Source organism: Rhododendron vialii, chromosome 8a, assembly GCF_030253575.1.
Source record: "Rhododendron vialii isolate Sample 1 chromosome 8a, ASM3025357v1".
NCBI classification, from domain to species: Eukaryota; Viridiplantae; Streptophyta; class Magnoliopsida; order Ericales; family Ericaceae; genus Rhododendron; species Rhododendron vialii.
The window spans coordinates 4203039-4226655 of record NC_080564.1 but is presented as its reverse complement, the minus strand read 5'-3'; the positions used below and the strand labels follow the sequence as shown (position 1 = coordinate 4226655).

The window sequence follows — 23617 nt, the reverse complement described above, 5'->3', positions numbered from 1 at the left end:
AAGTGAATATGGCTGTACTGGTTTCATATTATATATATATATAGATATATATATATAGTATATATATATAGATATATAGTCCGGTTTCCTTAAGGGATTCCGCACGGGCTTACCGTGGGAGACTCCCATTTTCCGATCGAATTGGGACGATCCGAGCCGCTCAATGTGTTCAGAACGTGATTTTAAGGGTACCCGCGAGAAATCAGCAAAAAAAATGATCGGAAATGGCTTGATCCGAGCAGTTTTTTATTGAACGGTCCATATATATATATATATATATATATATATGGATTTTATTGTTGTTGGTATAAAAAAAAAAAAAACCCGTCACTGAGCCATTGTTAATGCAAGTGAAAGCAAGCAAGCAAGGAAGGCAATGGGTAAAGTGGAGGGCGAAAGTGACATTCCATAAATACACAGTGGGTATTAGTGTAATTTGCTCGGTTCTATCTACATCGCTTTACTATTTCCATTCTCGTTACTCTTCAACCGACAATGGATGTAAGGAATGGAGCAACTGAAGCAATTCCAGAATTCCCAACAGTTCAGCCATGATTACTGGTCCAGATGAGATCCAAATGAAACCCTAGTCCGTTCACCAAAATAAGAAAAGGAGATGAGGTTTATCGTATCAAGAAGGAGACGACTGTCGATCCACGGCTTCCTAATCTCGTGTGCGTTGTTCACCGGAGCTGGACTGTTGATCCTCACTTCCAGATCCGTCGATCCATCAGCCGGTGAGAGATTCCCGGTTACGACGACGTTTCGAGAAGGAAATGCGATTCTCAAGGCGAAGACCGAGGCTTCTGGAAACAAAGGGTGCGCCACGGTGGAAGAAATGGGGGAAGTTTTCAGCGGAGGGTTTCGGGAGGGAAATGTCGACGTGAGAAGAATCATTCAATATCACTTTGCTCTGAATGGTACTAGTTAATCTCACTTCTTGCTAGATTTGCATTCTTTTAGCTTATGTCAGTTCTTGCTAGATTTGCGTTCTTAATTGCAGCGTCGGGCTGCAAACATACCAACCTGTTCGCAAGCAGCTTAATCCTCGGCTCGTTGTCGACTAGGCTCAGCTCTGTTAGTTTAGTATAAACGAGTTTGGGATAGCTCAGCTCGTTTGTAGCGGCTCGACTCGTTTGTAGAGCGTTTTGTAGTAAATGAACCGAGCTTGGATACCTTGACACGAAAGGAGCTGAGCTCGAGCTTGATTATTTGGGCTTGAGTCGAGCTTAATCTAAACTAATTGTGAATGAGTCGAGCTCGAACACTTCGTCTGGCTTTTCTGGTTTGCATCCCTACATTTAAGTGTCTTGGTTTATCATGTGTAGACCTAATTGTCTTCAATTCGAAGGGAGGGTCACTTTTCGGCTCTTAACTGGCCGTGTAATCGAGTGCAAATATGCTTTTTATTATTGTGGATAGCTAGACAAACCAGAGTTGTCTTTGAAAGCCTATAGCAGCAAACCCAATCGCGACGTTCAATCATGGTTGAGATTGCAACTCCCCACTATGATCCCTTAGTCCATGACAGGAATAAATTGTGGAAAGGAGATATAGGCAAGAACAACTTTTGACCGGGTAAAGAGTGAAGGAAAGGAAATGCATGATTGTCCTAAAATTGTGCTTGATATCTAAAAACGTTTTTGAAGTAGTTGCTCACAAGGAGGAAGAGTGAAAAGGGGGCAGGCAAATGTAAAGGAGTGATACCAACGAGCATTTGACCCGGCGGCATGGAGAGGGGCTTAAGTGCCCGTAGGAGAGGTCGTTCGAGTAGATGGAGCTATGGCCTGCTGTTGTTATCTAATTTACTAACCACACTAATGCTACCTATTACAAGAAGATAAAAGTACGATGGAGGGATTAATCATAATCAGACATGAGAGAGAGAGAGAGAGAGAGAGAGAGAGAGAGAGAGAGAGAGAGAGAGAGAGAGAGAGAGAGAGAGAGAGAGATATTTCTTTTTTTGGTGGTGAGAGGGGATTGAGAATAGGCAAAACCTAACCGAAAATCGCACTTCCACAGTAGAGACCCATTGCAGATGCTAACAATACCGATTCCATTTCAGGTGCATCTAGAGTCCGAGGACTTCCTCCAGAGCAGTTTTGCAAACATGGTTTTGTGATAGGGAAAGCGTCAGAAGCTGGTTTCGGGAATGAAATGTATAAGATCTTAACGGCTGCAACACTGAGTATAATGTTGAATCGATCGCTGATCATTGGGCAAACCAGGCATATTGGTTATCTCTCAAGCCTTTCTGCTTATATTTGATATCTCTTAAAAAAATTACTCAAAAGTCAAGTTTACTCATCAGAAAGCATTTTTGGGGCTTATCATTTAATTACCATCGAGGCAGTTTTTTTGTTTATGAGATTTTGGTATCCCCCATCATGGTCTGCTGTTATGAGAACAATGAATTTGTTGGATTTGAAGAAAAAAAGAAACAACTTTGCTGACAATTTACATATTTTTTGGTTAGTTAGAAGAGTTCTCTGAATATTTTGGTCTTGTATTAGTAATCAGTTTCGGTATTGGAATTTTGGAATATGGCCGGAGGAGAGGATAGGCTCATTACTCAACCACCATAGGTATATGTTGGTTTCATACACTAAGAGACTGTGATTGAGATATTGTACCTTAGCAGAACGTTAAAGAATGAAATTTTTTGACTCTCAGACTATCTTCTTCCAATTTTGCTTGAAATATTTCAGTGTAGTAGCCCAGATAGTTTATAGCTATGATATAGAATTACTGTCGAAGAGACGTGTTAGTGGTGCTAATATTACTTCATGAAATATTTCAGGGGCAAATATCCTTTTGGGGATTACATTTCTTACAGCAATGTTTCCTTTACCTTGAAAGAAGTCAAGCATCTCTGGAGACATAATGGGTGTTTGACTACATATGGAAGGCATCTTGTAATGAAAATTGATGATTTCCAAAAGCCAGCCCAGACGAGTGTTCTTTGCTGCAACTGGAGGGAGTGGGAGCAACCTATCATATGGTAAACTGGGTCCCGCATAAATGTAATCAGCTGCTACTTGCTTCAAGAATCAATGTAATTACTGACCTTACCACGGCAGGTTCCAAAACACGACAGATGCTGTGGCTGCTCAGTTTTTCTTGAAGAATGTATTCACTGAGATGAGGAATGCTGCTTCCGATCTATTTGGGAGGCCAGAAGATCTTCAGTACAGGCCTAACGTTTTTGGGGAGCTGATGAGAGTACTCATGTCTCCCTCAGATAATGTTAGAGAGGCCATGCGTTGGGTTCTTGGTGATGGGGTGGATCCTGATATTTCACTACACATGCGGATGCTTAGTAATAGGTATGCTGGTAAACATTTTACTTTGTCTATCTTGCAATAACCATACTCAGTTTCCCACATTGAGGTTGGCAGAAGTAGTGCCTTTTAAAGAGGTTTTTTGAAGAGGTTGCAATGGGTATGGAAACATATTCATGATTAATCTACTTTTCCTTAAGAATAGGGCGATGTAGTACGGTTCATCTTTGTTGTGTCTAATTGAATTCAAGAAAGACTTTTGGTTCATCTTTGTTGTGTCTAATTGAATTCAAGAAAGTCTCTGACAAGTGTAAACATGATGGAGCATTCACGAGAAAACTCCGACTTAGACAGTAAGAAGCAAGAACAGATGTATCAGTACTAGTTGATTCAAATGGTTCTTAGAAAGGCCTTACATATCAAGTTAATTTTGGTTTTCTATGATTAAGAGAAGAACAATTATGTTTTTCATTCCACTATGAATAGTTGCAAAAAATACACAGGATTCATTTTTACTTTCAAGCTTATGGAAACTGCATCCTCTCCATGAAGCAGCAAAGTTTAACAATTATTAAGGGTTCATATCCTGTGTTGAAACTTTCAAACTGAACCTAGTGAATTAAGATATACGAATTCAACTGATTAACAAGTCTGCCTCATTGCTTTTGTTGTTTCAGGTCTCTGAGAGCAGCACAGGCAGCACTGAATTGCATCAGAAAAGCTATAGACAATCTGCAACTGAAATCCAGACCCAAGGTTGTTTTGGTTTCAGATACCCCCTCTCTGATAACCGATGTTGCATCAAATATAAGTGAATTTGCTGAGGTAATGATTAACTGTCACGTTTCCAAGCATAATCTCATCACCGGTTGCACTGACGATAAATTTCATTTATGATGAAATTCTTGGCTTTGTTTTTATTGTTTTGCAACGGTTTATTCAGGTTGTTCATTTTGATTATGAACTATTCAAAGGAAATATTTCTGGCAAGAGTGGAGCAGGTCTAGACTTTAGACACACGGATTGGGGCCCAGCACCTAGATGGGTTGCATTTGTGGACTTCTTTCTTGCAGCACATGCAAAACACGCTGTTGTTTCTGGGGCTCACAGGCGCGTTGGAACAACCTTTGCTCAACTAATTGCAGCACTTGCCGCGGCTCACCAACCTGGTACTCTTCTGCCTTCAATCCCTCGGGCTTTGTATATTGGATTTGTTGGAGAGAATTTTTTCGCAACAAGTTGTCAAAGAGAGAAATTTTAGCTTCTTTACCTCATGATCTTGCTACATTTTTATTTTCCTTTCATTTGCTTCCTTTAGTTATTCACTTTAAAAATCCATGATCCAAATGCAACGTTCTTGTTCCAGCTTGGAAAAGTGTGTCCTTTCTCTTTTCTTGACTCTTTTTCTTTGAATGTTAGTTGGAAATTCTTCTACTGGTGCAAGTTTGTGGTTCTTCAGCAGCTTCCAGACTAATTTGCTTTCGGAAGGTTTGGGGAATCAGGTTGGCTGGGGACATGCATGGAACAGATTTGCCGGTCCCTTGAGTTGCCACAACCAGTCTACCCAATGTGCTCTCACGCCACTTCTTCCTCCCGCGTGGTGGGACGGGCTCTGGCAATCCCCCACTCCACGGGATGTCCAAAGGATGAAAGCATATGGAATTCAACTATCTGGTTTTGGTACATTTGACGAGAGTCGCCTTCAATCTTTCTGTAATTCAAGGAAGAATGTTCTGAGAACTGTTCAACTAATATAGGAGTTGGAAATTAGCCTTTGTTTCATGCAATGCAAGGGGTTAATTTCATGTTGCCAGTAAGATGTACTTCTGTGCCCCACTCATTTGTATCTCAACAGGAGAATATAGCCTTTTGCCATACTAACATGTTTGGCAGGCTCTCAATTATTTTCTTATTTACTTATGTTATGCATGAGTCAAGATGCAAAAATAAGCACAGATTCATCAATAAGTGAGTTTTCGAAAGGCCCGAAAACAAGGGAATCCTTTTGGACATTTGCCGAGGAAGTTTTGTTAGCCCGAAAACAAGGGAATCTTTTTGGACATTTGCTGAGGAAGTTTTGTTGGTACAGGGTTGACATGTTGATACACTTGACTGACGGAACACGATCTTATGAGTAAAATTTTTTTTTTATCCGGATCTTATGAGTAATTGGCAGCATGATTTGGTGACAGGTTCGACGCGTGCGGACGATACCGATTGTGCCTTGTGATTTTGTTATTCGTCATGAGTGAGTAGTTTTTTATCGGACCAATTTATAACGTATCAAGAAAAGATTGTGACCGGTTATCCGCTTATTTACGATTGGTCCTTTCCCAAACCGATTCAAATCGTAAAGATTGCTATAGCCTGTCGCCATATTCATTTTTTTTTAAGGAGAAAATAAGGAGGACGCAACATATGGCTATCAAGTGGAACACTGCCACGTACGACAGCAGACAGACTGGTCATTTTCTTCATTCGTATAAATTGTCCAATGAGACCAAGCCATGTCACTTTGACATCCTGTAAAGCCCACGGAATATCCATGTCTACAGGGAATTATTCAGTGTACCCAGACCTCTTTATTTCTACTATCATACATTTATGACCAAACTATATGAACTTTCCGACTAAGGTTACATCATTTGGTGTACACTGTATCGCGTGTGACTCACTTCGAAGTCTTACACAAATGGTCAGAGTCGATTAATTTGTTTGAAATACTCTTTTTGTCTCAATTTATTTGTCCCCTTTTTGATCTATACATGTTTCAAATTGCATGTCCAATTTTAAAATCAATAGATCAGATTATGTAAATTTCCAAACCAATGGATCAGATTTGATTTCCTTAATAAGTTGAAAATCCGAAATTGGACAAACAAATCGGGACAAAAAGAGTATTTTTTAAAGAAACCTTACAAAAAAATCAGCTCAGTCGGATATGGATAAAATGAAATTGATCAAATAACTGATCACACCCTAATTTATATTTAACTGAACTGACTTTTTGTAATCTTTAAAAAAGTATATTACAAATAAATTGAGCAACCCCGATTATTTATGTGAAATTCTGATATGAATCCCACCCTACGTGATGTACATTTGAATTTGGTGTACACCACCTGAAATATACCCATGATTTTATTGCACTGCAGTTGGAGGGCTTAACTGAGCACTGAATAATTAGTCCTGCCCACGAAACAGACTCTCTCTCCTCTCCCTAGTTCCTAAACTACTCTCTCTCTCTTCTGTCTCTCTCATGGCTTGCCGGCCAAAATGGACACTACCCATCGAGTTCTCGACGCCGGAATCTGACGCACTTTATCACCGGAAACTCGAAAACCCTATCCATTAGTATTAATCTGAGCTGTTGTTGTATATTTTTTCACATTGTATCAACTGTTGACTCTTGGAAATCGCGGTGGAGATCTGAACAATTCAGTTCGTTGTATCCACTCTTTAGATCTCAAATTGACCACTTAAGAGCGATACGTATACACATATATATAGAGAGAGAAAGGGAAACAAATATGTATGTGGTTCATCCACCGAAGCAGGGAGATCCTACATCCGGATCCACTAGCGCCCCCTCGAATGACCTGCGGATTTACCAGACATGGAAAGGAAGCAATGTAAGTCTCTACGTTTATCTTCAAAGGTTTCCTTCCGTTCATATTCGTGTATCTATCTGATTGAACTTCGTGAAAGCATGAAACTGGATTGTGTTTTGTTTTCCACGAGTTGCTATTGAATTGTGCGAAGGCAAATTCTTGACCTAATAAATCCAGTTACCCTCTTCTTATTATTGCGTCGATGTTGGTAGGTGTCGATAAGGAAGGTAGTTGCTAGACTATCAAACAGTTTGCCCCCCCCCCCCCCCTTCCTGGTGGTTAGTGATGGACACTCTGATTTGGACATTGCGCCTCTTTTGCCAATGGAAATACATTGGGATTCAGACTTAAATGAACAGAAATTGTTGTTGTTGTTGTTTATGTGCTTGTTATGGAAAAAAGCAAGTGATGTGAGGAGTTATTTGCCGTAAGATTAAGGCTTTGTTTGGATCTTGGGTAAAAGAAGGGAAGAGACGAGAAAACTAAAAATAATTTCCCATTCCTCGTTTGGTTTGAGAAGAAAGTGAGGAGAATATAACAAATAAGATATGAAGCACGCTAAAATTTTCCTCACACTTCCTTTCTTAACTATTTTCTCTTCCCTTCTCTTCCTTTCCACATGTTCCAAACAGACCCAAGTATGTTATGGAAAAAGCATGTGATGTGAGCAGTCATTCAGCATAAGGTCTAGGCAAGTAAGGAAAAAGCATGGTGTTACAATGAAATATGTGGAAACTTCATATCCAACCCAAAACCAATTGGCAATGAGTGGTGAAGCCCCTCATGTTATAAGGGATCTTCCATCCCATACCCAAGCAATGTGCAACCGCATTTAAGTCTGTCACTTGTGGCCATTTTTTCCCCATTTTTGGCAGCCTTTTTTTGGTCATGTCATCATGGGGTACGTGATGTGTTTCAAATTTAATTTGGGATCGAATGAGCCCGCTCTGATACCATGTGGAAACTTCATATCCCGCCCAAAACCAATTGGCAGTGGAGAGGTCCTCAAGTTATTAAGTGATCTCCCATTCCATACCCAAGCAATGTGGGACTATAACAGAAAATAGAAAAAGCTCGATTATTTCTCTAGGATATTAATCAGCTATTACTTGTTTGGTTGCAGAGATTTTTACTTCAAGGGCGATTCGTATTTGGGCCGGATGTGAGGTCACTGGTGCTGACCATATTCCTTATTGTTGCTCCCGTCACAATTTTCTGCGTCTTTGTTGCTAGAAAATTGATGGATGATTTCCCTTACAACTTGGGAATATCAATTATGGTTGTGCCTGTTGTCTTCACCGCTTATGTGAGTTCTCTCCCTCCCCATCAACCCCTTACATGCACGAAAGTGTGTCTCTATGTGTGGTTCTATACATGCTGTCTGTTTATTTGTATTTGGGTGTTCTCCAGTCTCCAGTTACCTATTGACTATGGTTAACACTTAACAATTACTCCCGCCGTCGCTCTTTTTGTTAGTCCATTTATCTACTTTTAGTTGCCCAATAAAAAATGTACGCTTTTGCAGAAGCCAATGAGGAAAATTTGATGGCAATACTCTTTTGTCTTCCTTTTTGAATTTCAAGTCCAAAAACTAGTCAACTGATGGAAATGTAACAACTATTCTCTTTAAAAAGTTGGATTCCACAATTGAACTAACAAAGAGGGATGGAGCGAATAGGATCTTATGAACGGAAACTGAATAGGATGGCTTACTTGAGATATGTTCACTTCATCTGCCTGATTGGATGTAGGAATCGACCATATTTGATGGCATCCTTTTGTGGAATGTTAGTGTGATATTTATTGACTCCATTGTTAGCGCTTAAGCAAATGCTGCAAATCCATCCATTAGAGCCACATATTGGACCTTTATATGCTTTGATGACAGAAGAGGCCCAAGTTAGACTGTATCATTGGCACTGTAATCTGGGGTGACGCCCGATTCAGGGCCATCTCCATTGTTTGGTATTTTCTTTCAATGGCATATGGTCAAGAAGAGCGTTACCATGCCTCAAAAATAAGCTTACCATGCATTAACAATTTGCCACGACGCTTGAAATTAAGAAGGTAAACAATTATTTTAATGCAAGTAGCATTGAGTTTTAAGTTGGCAAATTTGTTGGGTTTTCAGGTTTTATTTCTTCTCCTACTAACATCTGGAAGAGATCCGGGCATCATTCCTCGTAATTTACACCCTCCAGAACCAGAATCTTACGACGGGACTGCAGACAGTACTGGGAAAACCCCACAGTTACGACTGCCTCGCGTTAAGGAAGTTGAGGTGAATGGGATTCCGGTGAAGATCAAGTATTGTGATACATGCATGCTATATAGACCTCCGCGTTGCTCCCACTGTTCAATCTGCAACAATTGTGTTGAACGATTTGACCACCACTGCCCTTGGGTTGGGCAGTGTATTGGGCTGGTAAGAAATGGTCCCTTAATTATGTTGCATTGTTGTCCATGATAGTGGTGCTTGTTTCTGTCAAGTTCATATGATTTTTTTTTTGTAGTACTAGAAGTGGTTCATATCAAAGCCCAAGAAGCTTGAGCATGTGTTTTTTTGTGTGTGTGTGTGGGTACTTGAAGCCTGACTGCTTGAGCATGTCTGAATTGGTGTTTTAAGGGGGGAAAAAAGATATCCTATCATAAATCCGTAGGAAACAAATTAATCCACACTGAGCAACAACTTTAAGGTCATCCTATGCTAGAAATAGGCTATTTGACACAGTAGTTGTCCCCCCAGAGATGATATTTAGTATGGCTTGATAATTTCTACTTGTCATCTTCACTATTGTGTTCGCACTTGCATCAACCCGTAATTTTTCTGATTCCTGATAAGGTACTTTGTCTCCTGTTGTGCAGAGGAATTACCGATTCTTCTTCATGTTTGTCTCCTCAACAACCCTTCTATGCATATATGTTTTTAGCTTTTGCTGGATTTACATTTGGAAGATTATGGACGCAGAGGCTACCACGTTATGGAAAGCCATGATCAAGACCCCTGCTTCCATTGTGCTAATTTTTTACACCTTCATATCAGTATGGTTTGTTGGAGGCCTTACTGCCTTTCACTTATATCTCATCAGCACAAATCAGGTAGGATGACTATCTTCCTTTTCTTTCCCGTCCTGCAAATTTTGGCTAACAGGCTTTGCATAACAAGTCTTCATTAGATAACAAATACCAATTGCTTTCTTTTTGTGCAGACTACTTATGAGAACTTCAGATACCGCTACGATCGGCGAGCCAACCCCTATAACAAAGGAGTGATGCAGAACTTCAAGGAGATTTTCTCTTCCAGTATCCCTCCATCAAAGAACAATTTTAGAGCAAAGGTGCCTGTGGACCCAGGGTTACCAGATCGAATGGTGGGTGGGGGTAGTCCTAACATGGAGAAAGCCGTGGAGGATATCGAAATGGGCAGGAAAGCGGTTTGGGGAGATGCAGAGGCTGGGTTAGGTTATAGTGAAGGGCAACTTAAGGATGGTGGACTAAGTGAAGTATCTCCGGACGTAAGGACTACTGTGGGTGAGGAGGACCGTATCGGAATACACACAAGGCGCTCCAGTCGGGGAAGGAAAAGCGGCAGCTGGGAAATGTCGCCTGAAATTCTTTCTTTGGCATCGAGACTTGGGGAAGAGAACCGAATCGATCGCAGTTGTAGCAGCAGCAGCTTGACAACCTCAAGACCGACGGAAGCCAAGGCGTGATCAAATGGATAACGGAAGTGAATCGAGTTCTTTGGTGAGTTTAAAGTTTCATGCTTGGTGATCCAACTGCCTCAATATTTCACTGCTTGGTGAGTTTGGGTATTGGGCCTTGCTTTGAGATGGTGTTAAGAAGGTTTGGCCATGTGTGTTGTGAGAATTTGTTTCTACTTTTCCTCATTTTGTATTTGCATTTGTGGAAGTATTTGGTGTAAAGTTTGTGCCCTCTATTTCTCTCATTGTTAATCTTTCACAGACTGCTTTGTGTTGGTTCTGAAATCTGAATAGCTCAAACCTGCCTTCACTTGTACTCTACTAAACATGAAAAGAATATGAATGCCCCAATCATAGGGCACCTTTTTTTTTTTAAATGTTGATTCTCTAACATTTTCCTTAAAATAAGGAAATGGAAGGGAGATTGTCAAGCAAATGCGTGACAACTGGTTTGAAACCTCTTAATGCGAAGCCTCTCTAGAGCTATTAATTCTTCTTGTCAGACCTGTTTATACACAATTTTACCTCGGTTTTAATCGGGGCACTATCAGCCGACGGTGAAATTAATTTCAAAAATTAGTTAAAGGTAAACGTAAACTAGTCCGGTATAAAAGCAAAAGAAGTACTAGTAAACGGGTGAATAATTTTATGCGTCTTGCCTTGCACATATGTAGCAGGGCCAGCAAAGCTCCAGAGCATCAGTTGATCATTGAGGACCCACGTCACCATCATCATCAATTAACAATGTTATCCTACCTTAATACTATATATATCCAGAAAAACAAGGAAAGGATAAAGAAAAATATTGGAAGCCAAACGTCTCCACGTCTGAGTTTGACCAAAGTCCAAAAACTGCGCAGTTGGATCATTTGGCTTATTATCCTGTTTCTTTAGCTGATGTGTGAGTGAGTCAAGAACCATCCACCAGCTGGAGTAATATGGGTGTAACAATGTAACAAAGGTTCTAAATACTGTACCGATTAGATTATCGATTTTCTTATTAATATTGTATGTGTAGGTACCGGTGAAAACAGGGTGTCTTTTCGAATTTATCACTATTAATATTATTTTCACATCAAAGAATTTAGTATAACATGTACATTTTTTTTTAAATTCAGAAGTGCTTTCGTATTGAAATGTACTACCAGTAATTTTTGGTATTGACCAGTACTAGAAGAGAAAAAGAAACTTAAAAGTAGTCATGTATTGCTAGTATTGACCTAATTTGGTACTTTACAGCTCTAATTTCTTTCTAACTTGAATGACTAATATGTGATTCGTAACACGATGCCTTGGAAATTTTCTCTTCCATTGCCTAAAAAAAGATAGTTGGACTATAGTGCTTAAATGCTTATAAAAATAAAAATAAAAAAGATAGTTGGACTATAGTGCTTAAATTTTCTCTTCTTAACAATAGTGCTTAAATGCCTATAAAAATAAAAATAAAAAACTGTAGTGCTTACCAAGTTAATGAATCTCTTTCTATTTTTGTCAAAGTTGCGTAATTTATGGTCTTTTAAATGCGGTATCTCATTAGTGACCCTTTCGGATACAAATTCGTCAAGAGCAATGCTAAGAAACGCAATTTTGAAATACAACTTCAAACATCATTGGGTTTACAATTGTTCGATCCATATGGACCCATATGCATTGAATGGAATTCTACTCATTTTTAACGAAATTATATTCGAAAGTTTGGCTATTTTGGAACCGACAAACGACAAAGATGACATGGCTGGACAAACGCAGAATCGACGACGATGTATGAATTTAGAGGAGTAATGCCCGCACAACTTAAAAAAAAAAACAATTCTAGTTCGCAATCGTTCGATACACATAGACTCACATACATCAAACGGTTTTCGAATATTACTGTATTAGGAGTTGTGTTGCAAAATTACGTACGTGCGTAGACTTGCTGTTGAATTTACGTGGGGAAGCGAAATAGAAGGGGACGAATGTTAACCCGCGTTTTAGCTACGAATATTCTACGTGGAGATCCTCTGTTCGATTTCCTCCTACACCTCCTCTTCCCCCCATATATGCCCACCCCCTTCTCAATCTCCCCCACTCCATTCTCTCTCTCTCTCTCTCTCTCTCTCTCTCTCTCTCTCTCTCTCTCTCATACAATGGCGCTGACGGCCGTTCACGTCTCCGACGTCCCCAGTCTCGACCAAGTCCCCGAAACCACCACCTCATTGTCGTCGCTTTTTTCCCCCCGTTTCTCCAAAGGTAACTCGCTCGCTCGACTTAATCCTTCAATAGAAAAAAACAAGATGATCATACACCAAACAAGATAAACGAATTTTTCACAATGTTGTATAAATTATTGTTTTTTTTAAACCTTCCCTTCAAAAAAATTGGCTTTTTTTATGTTCAAATTTGATTTATGTTGTTATTTTTTTGTTCCTCTTGTTGAGCAGAATAATTGCCCTCGAAATTTCTAACGAAAAGCAAACAATGTCGACTGTATTTAAGACAAATAAAAATTGATTGAAATTTGCGGTGTTTGGGAACGGTGCGCAGGGGTTGATGTCGGGAGAATCGGGGTTAAGCCTCCGAAATTTCTAGTGGTTGGGCACAGAGGGAGTGGTATGAATTCATTGCAGTCGTCTGATCGGAGAATGAAGGCCTTTAAAGAGAACTCCATCCTTTCTTTCAATTCTGCTGCTCAGTTTCCCGTTGATTTCGTCGAGTTTGACGTTCAGGTGAATTGTTTTTCCCGGAGACATTTCTCTCTCATTTTTTTCTTCGCCCAAAAGTCTAAGAACACATCTTCTGACAAAATCTGACAAAATCGTGTCCAGAACCGTTAAATGTATTTAGATGTACCTGCATTGAACAGCTCCAAATACGATTGTGTCGGAATTATGTTTTTTCTTGTTCTGTGCATTTTTCTTGCTTTTGTTTTTCAGTTTTTATTGTGAATTGTTTTTTTTTTGGTTTTGTTTTGCTGCCAATTTCGCGTCCCGGAGCTCTTTTCGGTCCCGAGTTTTTTTTTTACCGGGGTTTTTCAATGATAAGCCACGTGTTGAGGTGGCTGCGTTGTACGCTCGCCGCGTTTGTTACTTGACTCGCGGTCTTTCGGTGCATTTTTTGTTTGTTTGTTTCTCCCTCCGTCCGTAGTGCAAAGTAGAGATTATTCACAGCTACGTATAATTTTCAGCCGTTCATAAGTATTTTGGACGATCCGGTAATAGATTGTTTTTAATTTGAATCGTCTAAAACACATTTGAACGGCCGAGATTAAGAACCATAAAAACTTATTTACGGCTCATCCGTGAATAAGTTTTCCTCATAAAAAGCTAAAAAAGGAAAATGTATGTACATCCTTAATTTTGTCTAAATGCACTCCATTTTGTGTCTTCGTTCATGTAAAATTACGAAATTACCCTTCATATGCTTTTCCCTCCACACATGAAATGGGTGATCATGTAATTTCACATCACTAAAAAAACAAGAAGAGTGCATTTGATAAAAGGTAGTGTAAAAATCAATTCCCTTTCTAAAAGCTTCCAAAAAGAAGTTTAACTGCGTTATGATTTGGAAGTTTTCCATGAACAAGACTATATGTTACTAACACTCAATAGAATTGTGGGTCTTTCATTAGCTCAGGTAACTATTGCCTACTGTCATTAGTGTGTGGTGGCGGAGCCAAGATCTGTATTCGGAAGGGGTCGAACAGAGAGGAGAATTTTTTATTTACGAAAATGAACTTTTGAATATACACTAAGAATATTAAAAATGAGTTTAGAATTTAATTAAGTATGCTAAACACGTGTTTATATATATATATATAACGTGACTATGGAGTGCCATTCTTTTTTCTTTTATCATTGTGAGAGTGTTATTTTACTTCACATATAAAACTATAAATATATAAATAAAACTCCTGGGGGCTGGCCCCGCCCAGTCCTAACACAGCTCCGCCTTTGATTCGTGGGGTTGGGCATGTGGTTGAGCTCCAAGAATCAAGAATTTAATTCGTCTTGGGTATCATTAGAAACCTAGATGCTATGATATCAATTCTTGTTCATCAATTCATACAATTTTGTTCGGCTTTAAATGGGCCACCACTAGTGACAGTGCGATTGCTCCCTCGTGAATTAATGGAGATGGGCGTAAACTAACTTGGACACTTAGGTATCAGGGAACTTTTTTTCTTTTTGTCTATTTGGCTTATTTTTAAACTTTTTTGTGGAGAAAAAAATTACTCTTTACACGGTTCTCAATAAGTTTCTCTATCTATCTCTTTCCACTCATTACCACTCATTAAAAATGCCCGAACACAGAAGATTGGTTGAGAGCTTCTTGAACCAGGCAACCAATGTTTTCGAAGTTCCATTACTTGGACTATTGTTTGTAGATGGACTTCTACAAGACAAGCTCGGTAGCTTCGAAAAGAGACATGGGACAAGTTTCTAATTTTGGATTTTTTTTTCTTCATATTAATGTATACAAATTATGTAGTATGAACTATGTTGGATGTGCATTTTTTTTTTCCCCCCCTGAATCGAAACAATTCCCGACTTCTGAAAACTACAACACCAATTACTAGTCTAGTGTTTGTTTTTGGTTTTTTGTTTTCTCGACGATCTGGAAATCAACTTTTAACCTTGGGAAGTGGATTCCCACATTCAGTTTTAAAAAATTGGAAAGTGCTTCTCAGTACAGTACTCTTAACACCAGCTTCATAGTTTTTGCATTTTTAAGAAGTCTCTGAAATTTTTTGGGCATGTACTGATTAGTTTATTTTGCTGTTTTTCTTTTTTCTGCGTCCAATCTATCATATACTTCTATGGATTTTTTCTTGAAAAAATTTATAGCGGTGCATATATGGAGTTGGACGAGACCTTAGACAGGGAAGTAAAAACGAACGTGTTTTTGTAGGTGACCAAAGATGACTGCCCCGTGATTTTCCACGACAACTTCATCCTCTCCGAAGAAAATGTAAGCCATCTTTGGCATTCAAAGCTTTGGAAATTCTTTCAGTCTTACGGTTAATCTTTGATTCTCGGCAGTGTATCTCATTCTAATTTGAACATTTTAGGGGACATTATCTGAGAAGAGTGTGACAGAGTTGAGTCTATCAGAGTTCCTTTGCTATGGCCCTCAAAGAGAGCCCAGTAAGGTGGGAAAGTCCCTCTTTAGGAAAGCTAAAGACGGCGAGATTTTAAGCTGGAATGTTGAGAGAGATGACTCCCTCTGTACTCTTGAAGAAGCGTTTCAGAAGGTTAACTCTTCTTTGGGCTTCAACGTCGAGTTGAAGTTTGATGATCGCATTGTCTATCAACAAGAACATCTCATCCATGCTCTTCAATCCATCTTGAAGGTAATCGAAGAATCTCTGCAACGGATTCACTTCATTTCTTTTCCAACGTTTCCTTGTGTGCTTTCTTATCTGAATGTCTGGAATTTTGAAAAATCAGGTAGTTTTTGAACACGCCAAAGACAGACCCATCATTTTCTCAACCTTCCAACCCGACGCAGCATTGATTACCAGGAAACTGCAGAGCACTTACCCAGTAAGTATTCTGCCCATGATTGCGATCTGTCTGTAAGGCGGTGTTTGGTTTACTAGAGCGGATGTTGAAGTGAAGTGGTCATTCCCTCGTAATATTCATGCCGATGTTGGTTCACTAAAATTGACAGATGAAAACATCATTCATCAATTTAGGTGACTAACCGTTTTATTGGGAGACCAAGAAAGGGATGATCATCATTCTGTTGATACACAAAATCATTCTAGCGAACCACCCTTCCTAACTAGTCATGACTGGTTTTAGAATTGCATTGATTATGTTCATTGCTGATTGAAACCAGGTCTTCTTTCTCACAAACGGGGGAAATGAAATTTTCTACGACGTAAGAAGGAATTCCTTGGAGGAGGGCATGAAGCTCTGCGTAGAGGGTGGTTTGCAAGGGATTGTATCGGAGGTCAAAGGTATTCTTAGAAATCCAGGGGCAGTATCCAAGATAAAAGAGGCTAAGCTTTCACTATTAACATACGGGAAACTAAAGTAAGTTTTCGAATCCCCCATATTATTCGTTACTTAACAGCGATGACACAAATTTGTGGTTTGATTCCCAAAGTAAAGCGATATTAAGAATTCTGACGTGGGAAAATTTATGTTTCAGCAATGTGCCCGAAGCAGTTTACTTGCAACATTTGATGGGTATTGAGGGAGTGATTGTAGATTTGGTGCAAGAAATCACAGAGGCTGTTTCCAAGATGATCAAGCCGTTGAAGGAGCAGGGTGAGGATGAGATACTAATGGAACGGGACAAACAGATTCGGGCGAAGGCAAAGCCCCAATTCATGGAAAATGAGTTGTCGTTTCTGCTCAAGCTAGTACCAGAGTTGATACAGTAGCAGCTGTAAGACTTGCCACTCTTTAGTCTTTACTCCCTTTTTTGTCATGGAACTTCAAGCCTGAACATAATCCTAGGTTCCCAACATCTTTGTAGATAAGCCAGTGTATTCCCATCTCTCTACAGCACTCGCACCCAAACAGAATTCTCATTCGGCCTTTCTCCGGGTGGTATTTTTATCTGTCGTGTGTACGGCCATAGAAATGCTCACAGTTTTACATCTTTAGTTCTTCCCCTTGTCGACCCTTCCATTGGCTATGTGTAACTTGGGTCCAGAAACATGTACGGATGCAGATTGGAAACGAGTCAAACGACCATTACTTCTATTGAACATAAATCTTTTGTGCTGAAGACAGTTTAGGATGACAAAAACATTGTGGACTTTCCGCATCTTGTACTTCCCCTTCCTTCCATGTGAAATTTACGGGGTCCGATCTCATTTGTCTCGAAAATTTCTGTGTCTCTGTCCCGAAGGATATTTTCTGGCCATTGGATTGAAACCTGTATGTACCGCAATGCAAGTAAAAACCCGAATTGGTACAACAATTTTGCTACAAGCCTACAACCACACAAACACGTTCGCAAGATAGGCCATGCATTGTGAGTTAGTTTGTATGTGATTATATAATTTTTTATTGAGATAGAACCTATTCAGTCATCCTGCAACAATGAGATACTACCAATTTGACACTCTAATTTTGAAAATAATTTTATACTCACATATTCGAGTGATAAGTGGGTCCTACATACACGGCAAGGTGATGATGAGTATAATCACTTGTGATCCATCGGGCCACTTCAAATAGGACCCATTGCAAGGTGCTGAGTACAATCACCTACGATACCTCGGCTACTTGATCAAACAGATTTTGCTGAGTTTAATCACCCGCGAAACATATGCCCGCTTCAAACAGATTTGCCTCTATTTGTATCATTTTCCTACCACGATTTTAATGTCTAGATTTAAGTCACATAATGGCACGAGCATGAACGAGAACGAGAATGCGAGTGTGATCGAATTTTTCAAAAGTTCTTTAAATTACTAAAACTTGCGAGAACAAAAATCAAGAACAAATGCGTAAAGCAAAAATTAAGAGCTTGACGGCCAAAATAAAGAATTTTTTTTTTTTTTTTTTTTTTTTTGTATCCGCCAAAATAAAGAAGCTCCGACCAGCTACAAGAAAAGAAAAGTTCAGACACAACTGGAAAGATACTAAATATGGCACGCGTGCATAGGATTTGACCTCAAGCTTCTTGACTGGTCACAATTTTCTGACCGTTGGTTGTCCCTTACACGTTTCGTCTTGGAATATTGGGTCAAAATACAGCAATTCCTAGTCAACCAAGCAATTCGAGTGGGAAAAAGTACTATTTCGGATTTTATTCTCCCTCCCTCCCTTCATCCCACTCTCTCTCTCCACCTATAAAAGGCCTATCATTCCATTCTCTATCCATATCCTCTCTCTCTCTCTCGCTCTCTCGCACTATAAAACTCTTCTGCATTTCTGATCACCTATTCCCAACAATGGAGTTCATGTATCCATGTTTACATCTCTAGCCTTTTTGGAGAGGAGGTGAGATTAATTTTGGAACGTTTTCTTTAATTTCATGGATACGAAGCCTGCAAGCTTGGTTAAAAATGGAGGAATCTTGAAAATTCCAGTTGGGTTTCGATTCCACCCAACTGATGACGAGCTCCTTGTTCACTACTTGAAGCGTAAGGTCCACTCTCTTCCGTTGCCTGCCGCGGTTATACCTGAACTTGATGTTTTCCAGTATAATCCTTGGGACTTACCAGGTTGGTTAGACTTGACTATATCACAACTGGCATTTTTTTTAAAAACAGAAATTAATTCTACGCACGCACACATCTCTTTCTTTAAAACACAAATCCGAACACAAGTATGTCTGGAATCGTTCGATGATGCAGGTGGGATCCATGCGCATCGAATAGTTCCGAAAACAGACACACAGTTGTGTTTTACCCTTTGAAAACTATGGTATCGGAGAGGCTTACTTATCTTCCGGGTCGGCACCGTATTGAGCAAGACGTTTAATCCCTGATGTCTTGGAATTTTTATTTTCATTGGTTTTATCCTACTTTTATTTGATCACCTACATGGGATTTTCAGGTGATTCAAAGGAGAAAAGGTATTTCTTCTTCGGCAAAAGAAACAGTAACGTGAACAGATGCAACCAGATGATCAGTGCCGGGTCGGGTCACTGGAAAGGTATTGGCAAAGAAAAGCAGGTTATGGCTTCCTCTGGGAGCAACCAAACAGCTAGTATAATTGGGGTGAGAAAAACACTGGTTTTCTTCAAAGGGAAGAAGCGTCCCCGTGGGTTCAGATCAACTCACTGGATCATGCATGAATTTCAACTTATGGGCTCTTCTGCTACAACCCTCAATGCATGCCAGCAGGTACATACAAGCCAATTTGCATAATCTTGATTTTCTCATTTTTGGGACTTGTGGAGTACTAATGTCGTTCTTTTTTCCATTTGATCATGGTATGCAGAAATTGATGACAGAAATGGAAGGCTGGGCTGTGTGTTGCATACACCGAAAGAAAGCGAAATCCAAAAGGAGTAGTACTCGGGCCAAAAATGGAAACACAACTAGGAAAGTGGGGATCAAGATTAGACCTAGTAGTGTAACAACAGACATGGCAACAAAGGACAACAGTGAATCAGGCCCTCCTGATCAACCATCTTCTCCATCATGTTCAAGTGAGATCACTGAATGAAAACTCTTCCAAAGGATCAGATCACGAGGAAGAAATTATTAACCAATAATATTGCCTTCATCACTAGTTTCTTCTTCACACCTTGTATGGCAAAAATTATCATTTTAGAATCCTCTAGCTCATAGGACTTGTACGAGTGTATTTTAGTTGCTTGGCTACAAATTAATGAGAAGACGTAATTCGATTTTGAATTTTCCGCCTCAGCATTGTTACCACAAGTGTTATCAAACAACGCAATCTATGTCTAAACATCGTAAGAAGTTCGTTTTAAAGGAAGCCATGATGAGGCTAAGTCCTACGTACAAGTGGATTGGGTAGTCATGACAAGTTGTTGTTTCCCTCCCAAAGGCACGTTCTTATGCCCTATTCACCCGTCCGGAAAACACCACTTCCCGTCACCTGATATCCGGAGCTTCTAACTTGTATAAGGCAATTTTTGAGAGCCGAGGGAGATGCAAAAAGGCCCATTAAACAAAGAAGATGGTGGGGAAGCCCGAGTGCAGTGAGGACTAATTGGCATCTTTTATTCTTTACTTTGAATGTGTGGGGCAAGAAAGAACTTCACACCCATTACCATATATTCTAATTCCACAGGTCGAATCTCTACGACCTTTCCCTAAGTTTTTATGTTATCAGTTGAACCACAGATGCAGAAAGTAGATAGATTCTTTACTTTGTGTGTGTACAATTTGCCCAGTAGAAGGATTCTATACACCACAAGTGGGCCTACTACTTGCTTAGAAGGATTCCATGTGTGATGGTGTTAATTTGGAAATCAGAAGACCTTTGTTCCCACTCTATCCAAGGTAAAAGACCATAAGTACTGCTTGAGACCAAAATGACGCGGTAGTCCAATATTTTTAAGCCAGAGTCGATCCTGACTTTTCGGGGGCTAGTTAAATAACGGGTCCATCTACAAATCCTTTTGAACAAAATATAAGTGGATAATTTTTTTGTAACACAATTTTTGTTTGACTAGTATATAAAAGGGGTACTAAAATAGGACGGATTCTAAAATTTGTAAATTTTTTTTTGGGGGGGGGGGAGGGCTACAATGGCCGCACATTGGACTTTAACTCAAGGTCGGCTATGATGGGGGTGGCCCCATGTAGTTGTACCCCTGCCAGATTAGTAGCCAAAAGGGAGTGGTGAACAGTAGCCAAAAGGGAGTGGTGAACGGAGGCTACAGGCCTCCAATCTTCTGCAAATACTAATTGTCACTATCTATTTCTAGAATACATTAGCCTTGCCAATTTGAAGTAAAGTAACGTTCTTTCGGCCCTTCCAAATTTTCAATAACTTTACCTTGGCCTCATTTGCAGAGTTCCCCGCCACCTGCATATATCTTTGTAATGCATGCATACAAATAAGACAATGTTCTTAAAATCGTTTAGTCAGAAAGAAAAAAACCGTCTAGCACTTAGGTGCCGACTAGTCGACTACCTAATCGAGACATTGGACCACCAGCTTCGCCTAGTCGGCCTTATGCTAGCCACTACCTTAGAGCAGTGAATAATGCGCCTTAGGTGAGCACGTGAAATATTCTACGGGAAAATTTCAAAATACCCCCCAACCTTTACACCAAAATTCAATTAGACTCCCAACCTTTTAAAAACTTCAATTTTACTTCCAATGTTATCTTCCGTTAATCAAAATGCCCCCTTCCGTCCGAATGACTAACGGATTTCGTTAAAAGCTCCGTTAAATAGCGTCCCGATCGAATTTCAATGATCCGAGCCGCTCAATGTGTTCAAAACATGATTTTAAAAGTACTCGCGAAAAATCAGCAAAAAAAATGACCGGAAAGGGCTTCATCTGAATAGTTTTTTTTATTGGATAGTTCAATAAAAAAAACTGTTCAGATGAAGCTCTTCCCAATCATTTTTTTTTGTTGATTTCTAGCGGGTACCCTTAAAATCACGTTTGGATCATATTGAGCAGTTTGGATCATCGAAATTCGATTGGGAAAGGAGAGGTGCGGATCGATCTGAATTTTGTTCAAGTCCGGACGTCCGGATTTTGCTTCGGTCTGCAACTCCCCTTTTCCGAAGGAATTTCGATGATCCGAGCGGTTCAATGTGATTAGAACGTGATTTTAAGGGTACCCGCGAGAAATCAACAAAAAAAATGATCGGGAAGGGCTTCATCTGAATAGTTTTTTATTGATCATTTTTTTTGTTGATTTCACGCGGATACCCTTAAAATCACATTTTGAACATATTGAGCAGCTCGGATCATCGAAATTCGATCGGGACGCTATTTAACAGAGCTTTTAAAGAAATCCGTTAGTCATTCGAACGGAAGGAGACATTTTGATTAACGGAAGATAACGTTGGGAGTAAAATTGAAGTTTTTAAAAAATTGAAAGTCCAATTAAATTTTGGTATAAAGGTTTGGGGGTATTTCGAAAATTTCCCAATATTCTACTATGTAGCGCATTCTGATTCTGATGTGCATAATTGATTTCTTTTCAACAGAATTTGCATAATTGCTTAAAGTGTTTGATTTGCTACTAACAAACAAGCTAAGGGTCAAACTGCCACAACCAGCATAGGAGAATTAGTAATGGGAAAATGACCAATAATGAAACGATGGGGTTGGGAAAACGTGCAGATTAAAGAGAGAGAGAGAGAGAGAGAGAGAGTTGCTTGTGGCAGTGGTTTTGGAATCACCGATCGAGAGAGTGAAAAGAAAAGAGAACAGCAGACAATGAGGAGTTTGCTTGTGGCAGTAATCTTCGAATCATCCATTGACTAAGCTAAATCAGAATCCGACAGGGCCTCTCCCAGGGGTTGAAAAATTGGAACCCTTTTGTGTAGATTGTTGACCCATTGCCTCAGCTGTCTTAACGGCTGGACAGAATTAGGGGTGCAAACGAGTCGAGCCGAGCCAAGCTTTATACAATTCGAACTCAACTTGTTTATTAAATGAGCATAATAAAACTCAAGTTTAGACTCGGTTCGTTTAAAAACGAGCCGAGTCTAGCTAATTTACTTAACAAGTCAAGCTTTTAAGTGTTGAGCTCGGCTCATTTAGTAAACAAGCCTAAACCTCACACTGGGCTTGGCTCGTTTACAAACAAACCGAGGCCCAGCTAATTCACTTAACAAGCCTATATAACGAGCCACGCTTTTGCGAGCCGAGCTTGTGTTGAGCTCGGCTCGTTTAGCAAAAGAGCCTAAAACTTGAGCTCGGCTCAATTACATAACAAGACAAGCCACAAGCTGCTCGAACAAACTCAATTTGTTTGTAGCCCTAGACAGAATACAGAAAGGGTATACTTCACATACTGTATTATGTACCAATCACACAAGTGGGGGATCAATTATGTTTCGGATTTTAAATTATTAATATATAGTACATTACAAATTTCAAATCAGAATCAGAATCCGTGAAAGTAATGTGCAGAATAAAATGTTGATAACAGATGGTGTGAATTTATGTAGAGAATCCAAGAAGTTTCTCTGGAGGAGATTTGAATCCCATTCTATAATCTGCTGCTCCCAAATCTAGACAATACTATACACCTAATATGCAAAAATGTGCAGAGTGCCCAACCTGGGCTCCAAAACAGGCCCTAATTTGTTATGGAATCTCCATCCTAAATATCCCTATATACTTTCTACTACTATCTCATTGCACTCTCAACCTAGTAGTGTGCCTCCATATTTGTTTGTTTTACAATTCCTTCGATTGGAAACGTAATACCAGTGACTCAGAAGTTGAAGCCATGGGATCCTAGTAGAGTTTAAGGAGATTGTTCTACAACACTACCACTTAGTTGATCAAGAGAGAAACAAAATCAGTCCATCCACACAGCCTGGGGTTGTCCCAGTAGTTCAGGCGAATGTATCAAGGTCTGGGGTTCGATTTTCCACCGGGTGAGTACCCTAAGTAAATGG

General features: G+C 39.7%; 4 protein-coding genes across 5 annotated transcripts; all 4 read left to right on the top strand.

The window, feature by feature from the left end:
• The first annotated feature begins 472 nt into the window (after positions 1-472).
• LOC131298109 (uncharacterized) lies at positions 473-5207 on the top strand. 2 transcript variants are annotated; one of them, XM_058323413.1, is made up of 7 exons: positions 473-920; positions 2066-2159; positions 2801-3001; positions 3081-3326; positions 3959-4106; positions 4225-4450; positions 4701-5207. In XM_058323413.1, the coding sequence occupies exons 1-7, from the start codon at positions 617-619 to the stop codon at positions 5036-5038; spliced, it is 1557 nt and encodes a 518-aa protein (XP_058179396.1). In that variant the 5' UTR covers positions 473-616; the 3' UTR covers positions 5039-5207. The 2 variants fall into 2 exon arrangements, with proteins under 2 accessions (XP_058179396.1, XP_058179394.1); XM_058323411.1 differs by having other exon boundaries at positions 2066-2228.
• Positions 5208-6444: 1237 nt separating this feature from the next.
• LOC131336497 (probable protein S-acyltransferase 7) lies at positions 6445-10973 on the top strand. The gene is made up of 5 exons (XM_058372365.1): positions 6445-6913; positions 8016-8198; positions 9024-9317; positions 9758-9991; positions 10102-10973. Exons 1-5 carry the CDS (start codon positions 6812-6814, stop codon positions 10603-10605), a joined length of 1317 nt encoding a protein of 438 aa, XP_058228348.1. The 5' UTR covers positions 6445-6811; the 3' UTR covers positions 10606-10973.
• Positions 10974-12669: 1696 nt separating this feature from the next.
• On the top strand, positions 12670-17305 carry LOC131298450 (glycerophosphodiester phosphodiesterase GDPD2-like). Its single transcript, XM_058323925.1, has 7 exons — positions 12670-12828; positions 13123-13304; positions 15487-15546; positions 15647-15928; positions 16026-16121; positions 16420-16616; positions 16735-17305. The coding sequence occupies exons 1-7, from the start codon at positions 12726-12728 to the stop codon at positions 16967-16969; spliced, it is 1155 nt and encodes a 384-aa protein (XP_058179908.1). The 5' UTR covers positions 12670-12725; the 3' UTR covers positions 16970-17305.
• An 852-nt stretch (positions 17306-18157) lies between these two features.
• On the top strand, positions 18158-19918 carry LOC131298456 (NAC domain-containing protein 83-like). The gene is made up of 3 exons (XM_058323933.1): positions 18158-18766; positions 19101-19390; positions 19488-19918. Exons 1-3 carry the CDS (start codon positions 18577-18579, stop codon positions 19713-19715), a joined length of 708 nt encoding a protein of 235 aa, XP_058179916.1. The 5' UTR covers positions 18158-18576; the 3' UTR covers positions 19716-19918.
• Positions 19919-23617: the final 3699 nt, after the last annotated feature.